The sequence below is a fragment of the Pongo pygmaeus genome, chromosome 4 (genome assembly GCF_028885625.2).
Source record: "Pongo pygmaeus isolate AG05252 chromosome 4, NHGRI_mPonPyg2-v2.0_pri, whole genome shotgun sequence".
NCBI lineage: Eukaryota > Metazoa > Chordata > Mammalia > Primates > Hominidae > Pongo > Pongo pygmaeus.
In genome coordinates, this window is record NC_072377.2 from 139,066,479 (window position 1) to 139,078,957 (window position 12,479).

The window sequence follows — 12,479 nt, forward strand, 5'->3', positions numbered from 1 at the left end:
CAGCCGCATGTTTTGGGGGCCTACTGTTTGAGGTAGTGTCCTCCTCTGGCCTGGGCAGAGACACAGGCGGAAGGGCAGGCCAAGTGGTGGGGGTTTCCCCAAGCAGGCTGTCTTGAGGTAGAAAGCTGCATTTTCAGGAAGTCAGAGTCCCCAGAAGTCAGCCAGTGGGCAGAGGCCTGGGTCTCTGGACCGGGAGCTGCTGATGCTGATCAAAATCAGCAAGTGCTCAAGAGTACCTAGTGGGCCTAGCTCAGTGCTGGGGACAGAAAGCACAGGCCCTGTCCCTGGGGAGCTTGTCCTTTGTCAGCAGGATGCAGGTGCTACACAGGAAGGTGTCTGTTATGGGAGGTGCATTCTGCCCTGGGTCCTCCCAGGGAGTTGATGATCTGTAGATGTGACTCCTTCCCGAGACTCATGGAGCCCTGGGGGGTGAAGGGAACCCCAGAGGTGAGTGGGGCAGGAGGTGGGGAGTGTCGGGTAAAGCAGGCCACCCTGAGCTGGAAGCCTGGATGGTGGGAGTGGGGATTCAGCTGTCAGCTCCTCTATAGGCTCTGGTGACAAATTAGTACATCCCTAGTTGCATGTACCACTGAGGCCCTTCACCAATGCGTAGCACCTAGTCCCTGGGGAAGGGGCCTGAGAGAAGCCTCTGCTACCAGCAAGAGGGTGTCCCCCAGACCCAGTGTCCTTGAAAGTCCCTCTATATGGAGTGCCACCCCCCACTCCCCAAGAAAACACAGCGAGTGGAGATGCAGCTTCTCAGCTCAACCCATGCTTTTAAAAATGGAATCCTCCTTCTACCCTGGGTGAAGGGTAAAGACACGGGTGGCCAGATTGTGTTGGGGCTCCAAACCACAGCATAAATAAAATGCCTTCTGAGGAGCAGAGGTGTTATCCAGGTGTTTGAAATGCCACTTTATAATAAAACAATGAAGGCGTATGGTACAGTAAAATGCAAAATGCCCATAATTTGATAGATAAAACAGGAGAATCCAAAAAAAGAGTTTGTGCTTGCCCTTGTGGTTTTGAGCCAAGTTTCCAGCCCACCAGCAGTTCCTTTGCTACCCTGTGAGGCAGGCGGGTTGGGGCGAGCCCTTCCGCTAGGCTAAGCGCCTGCTTTCTGAGACTCACACTGCCTTCCTCTGGGGTGGGGGGCAGGATCCACTTCTATAGTTGGAAACACTGCTGCTCCGCCAGCTGGAAGGGCCTCCTGGCCTCTGGGACTTCTCTTGCAAAAGAAATGTGTGTAATAAATTCTCTTTAAGAGCAGGAAGTGCTGTTATCCTCATGAAAATAAAAGAAAGAGACGTTGAGTGGGTTTTTTTTTTTTTTTTTTAAGTGTCTTACGAACTTAGCCTAGTGGTAGCTTGAAACACGACTGGGCAGGGGGTAGCTATTCTCATAGCCCTTCTTTCGTGTTTTATACTGAATTTTAACTGCATAAGTTTGCTCTTGGCTGGGACACTCTTTATCAGGTTCCGGCCCAGAAAAGATTTTTTAAAAGAAGAGCCCTCTGTGTCTTGCAAGCAGTATTGCCGTGGTTAAACGACAGTGGGGACCTCACACAAGTGGTTTCACCTTTCTGAATCTCAGTCTCCACATCTGTAAAACGGGGGTAATGTGAATTAGGAGCAACAATATATGTAAAACTTTAACATAATACCTGACATGCCTTAACAGGGCAATTACATTTCTCTGTTAGCTGTTGTTTCTAATGAGATGAGGTGCTCAGAAAACAATTGTGATGAAGTTGGCTCTTTTAAGTACAGACCTTCAAACATTCCTTGAGGGGTGAGGAAGAAGGGACCACTTCTAGCTCTACGTTGGGACTTTGGTGTAGACAGATGTCCAGGAGAGATTGTCCTGGCCAAAGCCATTTTAATTGGCTTTGGGACAGTGACCAAGACCAGTTTCTCAGTTTCACCTGGAAGAATCCTGCCAGCCTCCTGCCTCTTCTCTCCCTGCTAAGACAGGGCAGGAAATTTTATAGTTTAGTCATACTTCATACAAATCCTGGGATTCATTCATTCATTCATTCACTGACTCTTTACACAAGCATTTCGTGTTTTTTTTTTTTTTTTTTTTTGAAACAGGGTCTCCCTCTGTCACCCAGGCTGGAGTGCAGTGGCGTGATCTCAGCTCACTGCAACCTCTACCTCCTGGGCTCAGGCAGTCCTCCCACTTGAGCCCCCCAGGTAGTTGGGACTACAGGCAAGCCACCATAACTGGCTAATTTTTGTTCCGCAAGCATTTCTTGAGTACCTGCTGTGTGTCAAACACTGTGCCAAAAGCAGGCACAGTGATAAACAGGACGTATGCAGTCCCTGTCTTCTTGCAGCTTGACTATTAGAAGAGATGGACATTAAAAATATAATTACACAAATAGGCCAGGCGTGGTGGCTCACACCTGTAATCCCAGCACTTTGGGAGGCTGAGGTGGGTGGATCACTTGAGGTCAGGAGTTCGATACCAGCCTGGCCAAGATGGTGAAACCCTGTCTCTACTAAAAATATAAAAATTAGCTGGGCACGGTGGCAGGTGCCTGTAATCCCAGCTATTCAGGAGGCTGAGGCAGGAGAATCGCTTGAACCTGGGAGGCGGAGGTTGCAGTGAGCCTTGGCTCACACCACTGCACTCCAGCCTGTGTGACAGAACGAGACACCGTCTCAAAAAAAAAAAAAAAATATATATATATATATATATAATTACACAAGTAATATTTTGTAGTGTGATAACTGCTGGAGCTTTTCTCTTAAGTAGCTAAATTTCCTCTTGGTGCCTCTTAGTTTGAAATACTCTGTGATACAGTAATTCACCCCTTGAGAAAAGGAAGCAGAGAACCAAAGTCCCAGGATGAAATGTTCAAATCTTAGCTACAAATCTTGAGATTGTATATTAAACCTTGTAGCCTGGTGTCTACTGGCCATGTGGTTAGTGCACAGTGAAAGTTGCCTTTTGTCATTACCTTTATTTGCTTTTGGAGGTCACTCACGCTCTGCTTTCTTGCAGAGTTCTTCCTAGGGAAATAGATACAGAAAGCTAGACTTTTGAATGGTTGTGATCTGCAGTCTCAGAAAAAGACGTGAAGGCAAGGCCATGTGATGTGTTTCTGGAGCAGCGTCCCTACATCTGGGCAGAGCAGACTCTTTAGCCCCCTCCAGGGCTACATTGGCACCCCTAGCACTCAGATTGGTGATTCAATTAGAGTTTGAGGCCTTTAAACATTTCTTCATACTGTTTGAAGAAGCTACAATTAACATCTCCTAAGCAGCTTAGCAGAACTTGGTTGCTAGGCAGCAGACCTTTAAAGACAATTTGTCAATTTCTGCCAAAAGAGAGAAAAATAGTAAACATTCACATTCTAAGAAAATTGCTTATTTTCCAGCTTCCAACTTTCTTGCCACAGCAAGGCTTCTCGTTCATCAGTGTCCATTTTATTCTTTATTTAGTTTTCATAAATCATTCAAAGGAGTTTTAGGAGAACATTTAAGCCTTTTCCCAGCCTACCTCCTGGAAATTCAACACAAAATGATGTTTAGGTTACAATTGGCTGCCATATTTGTGGGCAGTTTTTATATAAATGCACAGAGGCTCCTTTGGAAGGCATCGAGTACCCAGCTGTAGTCTTGGACAGCAACCAAAGAAGGAGGTGGCTGGCCCTTGGAAGGATCTTGAGTCATTCAAGATTTCTCAGCACCTAGCATGTGCCAGACCCTGCTTGCACGGCTGGGCTCCAGCCCTGCGGCTCAGCCAGACCTCATTGAGCTCCCCTTCTAGTGGGGAAGACATGGCAAAAAACCAGGAGATTCTAATACAGGGGCCGTAGAACTTCAGACAAAGCCCAAAACCCAGCCTAGGATTGGGGAAGGCTTCCTAGAGCAGATGTGGGCTGGACTGAGACCTTAAGAATGAAGTGTGCCAGCTTTACTCTGGCAAGGGAGTAGTGTCCCAGGCAGCGTTCTCCTGTGTGCAAAGGGTTAAATGTGCTTAGGAGACTGCAAGTGCATCCGTGTGGTCACAGGGCCTCATTGGGTCTGCAATTCAGTGTGGGCACAGTGGGAGGACAGTGGAGAGCGACTGGAGGCCTCGGAACTTGCAAAGACCACAGTCAGATTTGCATATTTCAACCCTTGGAGAAGTCACCTGATTTGGCATCAAGTTAACTCAAGGGCATTAGGCAGTCAGCACATGGCCAAAAGGGGCAGGGAGGGCTGGATGGCTCAGGAGTTGTGTTGGCCTGGGTTCATTTGCCACTTCCAGCACGTAGACCTTGGGTGGGTGATTTAATTAACCTGAGTCCCCGGTTTCCAACTGTAAAATAGGGATGATGGTAGTACTTACCTCACAGAGTGGGTGGAGGGGCTAATAATAGATTAATTCAGGAACAGCGTTTACACTGTCACTCTGCACACAGTCTCTCCAAGCATGGGCTGACACCATTAAGACAGTGCTGCCCTCCCTGTGTGTCCATGATTCCTGCCTGCTAGAGCCCATAGTGTCCAGTCTGCCACCTGCTCCCTGCATGACCCAGCATGAAACATGGAACTCTCTTGGAACGAGACTCTTTTGTCTTCCCTCAATCTCCCTAACTGTAGTGGGAAGGGACTCTGAAGTTGACCCTGGGAGCTCTTCCTGCTCTGAGTTCTCAGCGCCAGGCCTGGTTCTGGGTCTGGACCATGTCTTACCAGCTGGTGTGGTGGGACACTCTGGTCTCACCCACTCCAGCCTGGGCTGAATGCTGGTCCTTGAGCTTAAAGCCCAGCAGAACAAAGGCTGCCTGTTGCTCAGAGGCGCTTGTTCAGGTCCATGTGGTTGGGGATTTTGGCCACTGGGTATATCCATGAGGTATCTCACCCTGTTTATGGGGGTTCAGAAAGCACTGCCAGGAGCCAGCTAGGGGCCTCAGATTCATCAGAAAATTCCCTAGAGAGGCCCTCGTATTCAGGGCCAGGCACTGAGAATATAGCCGACAGCAGGACAAGGCGTGGCAGGGGAGATGACAAGAAACCAGCAACGTGAGTCGACCAGGTACTTTTCAGGAGTGTAAGTGCTGGAAAGAAAATGAGGCAGGGGTGGGATGGAAAGTGGCTCAGTCAGGCAGTCGGCACTCCCTCAGTTGGTGATCAGGAAGGAATCCCCGAGGAGGCGACAGTTAAGTTACAGCCCAGGGCCGGGCGCGGTGGCTCACGCCTGTAATCCCAACACTTTAAAAGGCTGAGGCAGGCAGATCACTTGAGGTCAAGAGTTCAAGACCAACCTGGCCAACATGGTGAAACCCCGTCTTTATTAAAAATATAAAAACTAGGCCAGGTGCGGGTGGCTTAACACCTGTAATCCCAGCACTTTGGGAGGCCAAGGTGGGTGGATCACTTGAGGTCAGGAGTTCGAGACCAGCCTGGCTAACATGGTGAAACCCCATATTAAAAATACAAAAATTAGCCAGGCAAGGTGGCGGGCACCTGTAATCCCAGCTACTTGGGAGGCTGAGGCAGAAGAATCGTTTGAACCCAGGAGGCAGAGGCTGCAGTGAACCAAGATTGTGCACCTGCACTCCAGCCTGGGCAACAGAGCAAGACTTTGTCTCAAAAAAAAAAGTTACAGCCCAGGATGAGAGAACAGCAAAAGGTTTCCAACCCACCTATGCCTCTTTAGAGGGCACATAGTGACACTGGGCTATTGTAGGGTTGATTTCTGGGGCAGAATGATGCACTGTCCCAAGTGGGTGGTTCTCCATGGCTTCAGAGCAGCAGGGCTTGGGATGATGCAGCACTTGGCTTGCTTGGATGGGGAGAACTTTGAGGCAGTTATGAATCACTTTGGGGTCAGTTCTTCCTTGCCAGGTCCTGTGCTGGGGCCCACAGGGAAATAACCCAGCCCCAGCCCTGCTGAGCTAAGCAGAGTCTCCAGAGGCCTTCGCTGGCACAGGCCCCTACTGAAGGGCCCCCTAAAAGCACGCAGTGCCTGAATGTGCCCTTTTGCATTAGCTGTCTTACTACTTGCTAATAAGATATGCAAATTATCTGGGCTGTGAAATCTTAGCCACATTCCAGCTTCTGTTTAATTAGCATTTAATTGTAATCTGGTTTTAATTTTTTCACACTAGCACCCTAATTAAATGTTAGGGTGTTAGTCCTAACAGTTAAATTATATTGGTAAGTAGAGTCCTCAAGGAACTTGACCTTTTTCAAGCCAGGGCTGTCTCCATCTAGATGCAGATGTTAATTAGATTCTGCAAGATGCTGCTTCCAGGCCCCTCAGTCTATCCATTCCAGTGTTCTCCTTATGGTTTTGGACCTAGATTCAAATGAGGTGCACATAGCAGACAGAGGTTACCGCTGAATCTGTCTGTCATGAGCCTTCAGAAGGCTAAGTGAACTGACTTAGCACTGGGCACAGCGGTGGATGATGACTTTTCCAGGGAGGAATGTGGGGTTGGAGTTTGGTCTGAGGCCTGGAGTACTCCTTGAAGTGGTTTCTCTTGTCTCAGTGATGTGAGTTCTTCTTTAACTTGTGATTCAAATGACGATGATCACTGGGAAAGTTGGTACCTGAGCAAGTCACATGGTGTCTAGAGGTGCCACCACATTCCACAATAGCGCTTTGTGGGGGGATCACAGCAGCGGGATCAGGTGACTGGGGCAGGAGGCATTGCCGGTGCCAGCCGGGGCAGAGTTTAGAGCTTGTTCTGAGGTGGAATTGGGGGTGGAGGTGGGAGCAGCAGACAAAACTCTGGGAAGAGCAGTTTGCCCCAAGTGAGCAAGTGCTCAGGGTGTGACCACTCATGGCTTTGCTCTGAAGGGTTTGGATGTGCTTGATTAAGAAGGAAGACAACCCTATCCTTCCTGCCTTCTTACCCCCCCACAACACACACAAAGCCCCTGTCGGCTTAGGAGAGTGTCCTTGTTCTTGAGGGACCTTGGAAGTCCCAGCTCATGTGAAGCCACTATCTAGGCTGCCCTAAGCCCCGGCCGTCCCCCAGCTGTTTGCATAAGGTTTGCATAAGGCCTTTCCTGGGGTTGGCACCCTGTGCTGTTTTACACCTCCACTTGTGTCTGTGGGTGCAGATAGATAACATGATTGTGAACCTCAGTGGAAATGTCTTGAACAGTCACATAATGGCAGTATTTTTTATTTTATTTTATTTATTTATTTTGTTTTGATCTTTTGAGACAGGGACTCACTGTCACTCAGGCTGGAGTGCAGTGGTGCAATCATGGCTCACTGCAGGCTTAACTTCCTGGGCTCAAGCAATCCTTCCACCTCAACCTCCAGAGTAGCTGGGACCCCAGGCATGTGCCACCACACCCAGCTACTTTTTTTATTTTTTGTAAAAATGAGGTTTCACCAAGTTGCCCAGACTTGTCTCAAAATCCTGGGTTCAAGCAGTCCTCCCCCCTCAGCCTCCCACAGTGCTGAGATTACAGGTGTGAGCCACCTTGCCTGACCCTTTTTTTTTTAAATTTTTTAATTTTTTGTAGAGGCTGGATCTTCCTGTGTTGCCCAGGCTCTCTTGAACTCCTGGCCTCAAGCAATCCTCCCATCTCAGCCTCCCAAAATGTTGGGATTACAGGCATGAGCCACCACGCCCGGCCATCAGTATTGCTTTCACATTAGCCTTTCTGTGCTCTGAGGTTTTCCTCTTTTTATTTTGATTTTTGCCTTTCTCTGCCAGTCTTTCTCTTTCTCTCATAGGTCCACTCCCATCTATCCCTCAAACTCTGTCCTTTAACTGGTCAGAGCAATGTGAATTCAGTTAATCACATTTATGGAATGTCTACTATGTGCAAAACATGGGTAGAGTTCAGAGCTATGTTATTTATTGTGCTGATTGCTTTTATTTTGTCTTATTTCTAAGTGCGCAGGCAGAATGTCCACTTGAGTTGCATGTATCTGCCTCTTCCTCTGGCCTGTGGGGCAGACTGCCCTGAGGCAGTCTGAAGTCACTTTCTCCCCTCTTGCTCCTCACAGGTTTTCCGGACAGACTTGATCACAGCCATGAAGATCCCGGACTCATACCAGCTCAGCCCGGATGACTACTACATCCTGGCAGACCCATGGCGACAGGAATGGGAGAAAGGTGTGCAGGTGCCTGCCGGGGCAGAGGCCATCCCAGAGCCCGTAGTGAGGTGAGCCAGGCAGCCCCGCCTAGGGGGCCATTGGGACAGGGGAGGAAGGGGAGGCTGCTTTCCAGGTAGGTGACCTGCCAGTCCTGGAATTCCTTTCTAGTCCATCTCTATTCTGTATTCCATTCCCTTTTCCAACAAACCATTGAAATGTTCCAGAAATACTGGCGGTTTAACTGAGAGGTTAGGGAGTTGGGCTCGGGCTTGGCTGTAGAGCCAGAATGCTTGCGTTCCTGTTGACACTCATGTTCAGTGTGGCCTTAGACCAGAAATGTAATCTCTCTGGGCCTCAGTTTCCTTATCTATGAAATTGGAATGCTAACAATAACTAACCTACTCATGCAGTTGTAATGTTGAGATAATGGAATGAAATGACGCATGGAAGGCACTTGGCACCAGGCCTGGCACACAGCAAGCACTCTGTAATGTTGATCCAAACTGGGCCCCAAAGCAGTCCTTTTTTCTTTCTTTTTTTACTTTTTAGAAACAGGGTCTTACTCTGTCCCCCAGGCTGGAGTGCAGTGGTGCAATCTTGGCCCACTGCAGCCTTGACCTCCCAGGTTCAAGCAGTCCTCCCACCTCCAAGCAGTCCTCCCACCTCAGCCTCCCAAGTAGCTAGGACTACAGGCTCATGCCACCACACCTAGCTAATTTTCATGTTTTGTGTAGAGATGGGGATTTGCCATGTTGCCCAGGCTGGTCTTGAACTCCTGGGCTCAAGCGATCTGTCCACTGCCTTGGCTGGCCTCCGAAAGTGCTGGGATTGCAGGTAGCCAGCTGTAAGCCTCTGGGCCCGGCCTTGTTTTTTTTTTTTTTTTTTTTTTGACAAGGTCTCACTCTGTTACCCAGGCTGGAGTGCAGTGGTGCAATCTCAGCTCACTGCAGCCTCAACCTCCCAGCCTCAAGTGATCCTCCCACCATAGGCACATGCCACCCACACGTGGCTAATTTTTTTGATTGTTAGTATAGACAAGGTCTTGCTATGTTGCTCAGGCTAGTCTCTAACTCCTGGGCTCAAGCAACCCTCCTGTCTCAGCCTCCCAAAATGCTGGGATTACAGGCATGAGCCACCATGCCCAGTCCCAAAGCAGTTCTGATCAGGGAAATCTCCAGACTTTTCACTAGTCTTTAAGAGTGAGATATGGCATGCTTTTTTTTCTTTTATTCTTTTCTTTTTTTTTTGAGATGGAGTCTCGCTCTTTCGCCAGGCTGGAGTGCAGTGGTGCGATCTTGGCTCACTGCAACCTCAGACTCCTGGGTTCATGCGATTCTCCTGCCTCAGCCTCCTGAGTAGCTGGGATGACAGGTGCGTGCCACCACGCCTGGCTAATTTTTGTATTTTTAGTAGAGACGGGGTTTCACCGTGTTAACCAGGCTGGTCTCGATCTCCTGACCTCATGATCCGCCCACCTCGGCCTCCCAAAGTGCTGGGATTACAGGCGTGAGCCACCGCGCCTGGCCTTAAGCCATGCTTTTGACATCTTGAACCTTTTACGGGAGTTCTTAGAGGGGGAGTCAAGTGCCTGGCATACAGCAGATGTTCAGGAAGCCATTGCTGTTACCGGCCTCTGGGTAGGTTCCCCTGCCAGGGATGTTCAGAGATGAGTCCTCTGGGCTTTATACTCTTCTGGTCTCATGAGGCAGAGAGACCCCTGGCCGCTCTTGTCAGGAGGTAGCCACATGGCCCTGGGTCTTGCCTCCAGCTACGGAGTTCAGCCGAGTGCTTCTTTATGCAACCTGGGAAACCCTCCAAGTCATGTCTCAGGGCAGAGGGGTCTTGTGTCCTGGCCTCCCCCACCCACCAGTCTGCCTGGTCTGGGCAGCTTGGGGTTTTGGCTGTCTACTCCTGGCCTTGGCAACCTCGTGGCTCTTGCTCGATCCCATGTAGACCAGGCCTGGGGCAAAGATCACAGCTGTTACCTCCCTTGATGTTGGCACCCTCGTTTCCTGGCAGCTGCACCTATGATTGGATGATAGGCACAGCAGACTTGAAGCCCCAATAGGGTGATCTGTGGGGATTGGAAGGGGAGGGGGCAGGCAATCCTGTTCCAGTGACTCCTGACGGCTGAGTGTTTATTAACACTTGTCTGGGGTCTTCAGAGAATCAGGGGTGCCCCAGGCCTCTCCAGAAGTGAGAATATGCATGCCAGGTCACTGCCACACATACCAGTGCCCAGGGTGACGGGGGCAAGGGCAGGCCACCAAGTGGGCAGAGCGAGGTCAGTCTTGATTAGGCTTGGCCCAGCGGTCTGTCCTCTTTACTTGATGTCAGCGTCAGTTGGTTCCGGAAACATCTCCTGGCCTGGGTAATTAATTGCAGATGTTTCCACACCAGTAGCTTGGCTTCAGTCTGCCTGTAGGGTGCTTTATCTGTTGACATCAAGAGGAGAGCACGTGTTCCGGCTGCTTTGGCTTTACGAGGTGCATTCCCAGCATAGGCATGGCTGTGCTAAGCTGACGTGAGCCGGGCACTCCTGGCCTGTCCGTGATCTTTGGAGAGGATGGACTGGGGGTGGGGAAGTGCTCCGTTAGAGACATCTCCATGCCTCTTCTGCTGCTGTCTCCCTCCGGCCCAGCCACTGCATCCTCCTGGCACCTCCCACTGCACAGCCCTCATCTGGAAGGCTGCCTGGTAGCCGCCAGGGTCAGAATTGTTAGAGAAACCCTGTTCTTGAGGACTTGCTATGCTGAGCCTGTGTTTATCTTCTCATTTAACAATCATATTAGCTTTACAAACTACATGTAACTGTCCCCATTTTATAGATGAGGAAGTCGGGAAATTCTGGGGAATTCCCTGCATGGCCACCGGGGCCTAGTGGGCTGGGCCAGGAAATCAAAGGCCCCGGGAACAAGGCCTGGGCTGCCCCTGTGAGGCCCAGAGACAGAGCCCTGTGCCCCTTTCATCCCAGCATGCTGGTTCTGGCTGCCCTCCCCCAGCTGCCACCCCAGGCCCCCTCTGTCCCTCCCTCCCTGGCCTTCGGGTGGGTTTGCCCACCTCATGGTCTGAAATCTGTCTGAACAATGAGCACTTGTCTCACTCCTCTCCAGACTGAATTGAGTGAGGGCCTGTCCTGCCCCTCACTGGGGCCAGAAGTCTCAGCCAGGGTAGAACCCACCTCTGGTGTGTGTCTGGTCTTCTGGGGTGAAGACCCCCTCCCCTCCCATAGATCCCAGCCAGCTGATGCCCTCCTCCCCGCTGACCTCTGTCCTCCTGGCTACAGCTGAGGGTGATGCCTTGGCCTAGGGTCAGGTCAGTCCATGCCTGGTAGGAGAGCTTCCTTCAGAGCCAGAGCCAGAAGGGGGCACACAGATGAAGACGAGAGACCCAGGAAGCACAGCAGATACCTTCTGATTGTGAGTCCCTTCACCTTGGCTCTTCAGAAGAAGCACAGTGATCTTGAGCCCCAGAGGCTTGGCCAGGTGGCCGCTGACCAGGCAAGCAGATGTGGGTAGTTATGCCAGGAAGTGGTGGGCTTCCGGACACCCCCACTCAGCATGTACTTAGGGCACAATCAAAGCTGGTTCACAACCAAATTACAGGCTGCATTTTTAAAAGAATGTGTTTGTTAAGTAACAGTTTCATGGGGAAAGGCAGAATTGTGTTGGACCGAGGGTATTAGTATTGCTTCCACTGGAATCACCTGTTAGTGTGGGGTGTGGTCATACCCTGATCATGACCTAGAACCTTCCTTCATTGGGCCTCTTGTGTGGGAAAAGGTGGTGCCAAGCCCCTTCCCCTTCTCCGTGCCCCCTCGACCTTATATAGGCCTTCCCCCTGGCTTGGAGGCCATTCTCTCTCCCGGGTTGGGCCCCTGCCTGCCCGTCTCCTTCATCCTTCCTGCCCTTTTTGCTGACATTGGGTGTGGTGGTGGGGAAGCCCAGGAGCCCTCGCCACAGCTCTGCCGTGTCTCTGTGCCATCTAAAGCCCTGCCCCTCCCTCCCTGTCAGCGCTGAGTCACAGCTTCTGGCAGCCTTGCCCCCGACCCCAGGATGCCTCTCAAGTAAGGGGCCTCCCCGCCCTGGCAGAGCTGGCCAGATGGAGGCCAGGCTGTGAAGTAATAACCATGGCAACCAGTGGGGGGTGGGAAGAGCTGGCTTTTTGAACTGGCATCAGGAACTGAGGGGCAGCACACAGCTGAGCCAAGGGGAAACCGTGCCCTCCTGAGGCAAAATGCCCCCTATATTCCATTTCAGGAGAGGGGTAACATCCCAAGGTCTCAACACACACATACACACACACACACACACACATCACACACACCACACACACACCTCACACATCACACAAAACACACTCCACACACACCACATGCACACACACACATCACACAGCACATACACACACACCACACACAT

The 12,479-nt window shown here is 50.7% G+C and overlaps 1 protein-coding gene across 14 annotated transcripts in view; it reads left to right on the forward strand.

The window, feature by feature from the left end:
* JADE2 (jade family PHD finger 2) overlaps nucleotides 1-12,479 on the forward strand; it is a 56,917-nt gene that overhangs the window by 19,647 nt on the left and 24,791 nt on the right. For 13 of the 14 annotated variants that reach the window (XM_054488996.2, XM_054488999.2, XM_063665502.1 and 10 more), the window contains exon 4: nucleotides 7,969-8,126. In XM_054488996.2, coding sequence (XP_054344971.1) covers nucleotides 7,969-8,126 — 158 coding nt within the window. Of the gene's footprint in view, nucleotides 1-164; nucleotides 448-7,968; nucleotides 8,127-12,479 lie in introns of those variants that run through there. The other variant, XM_054489000.2, reaches the window with a different exon arrangement.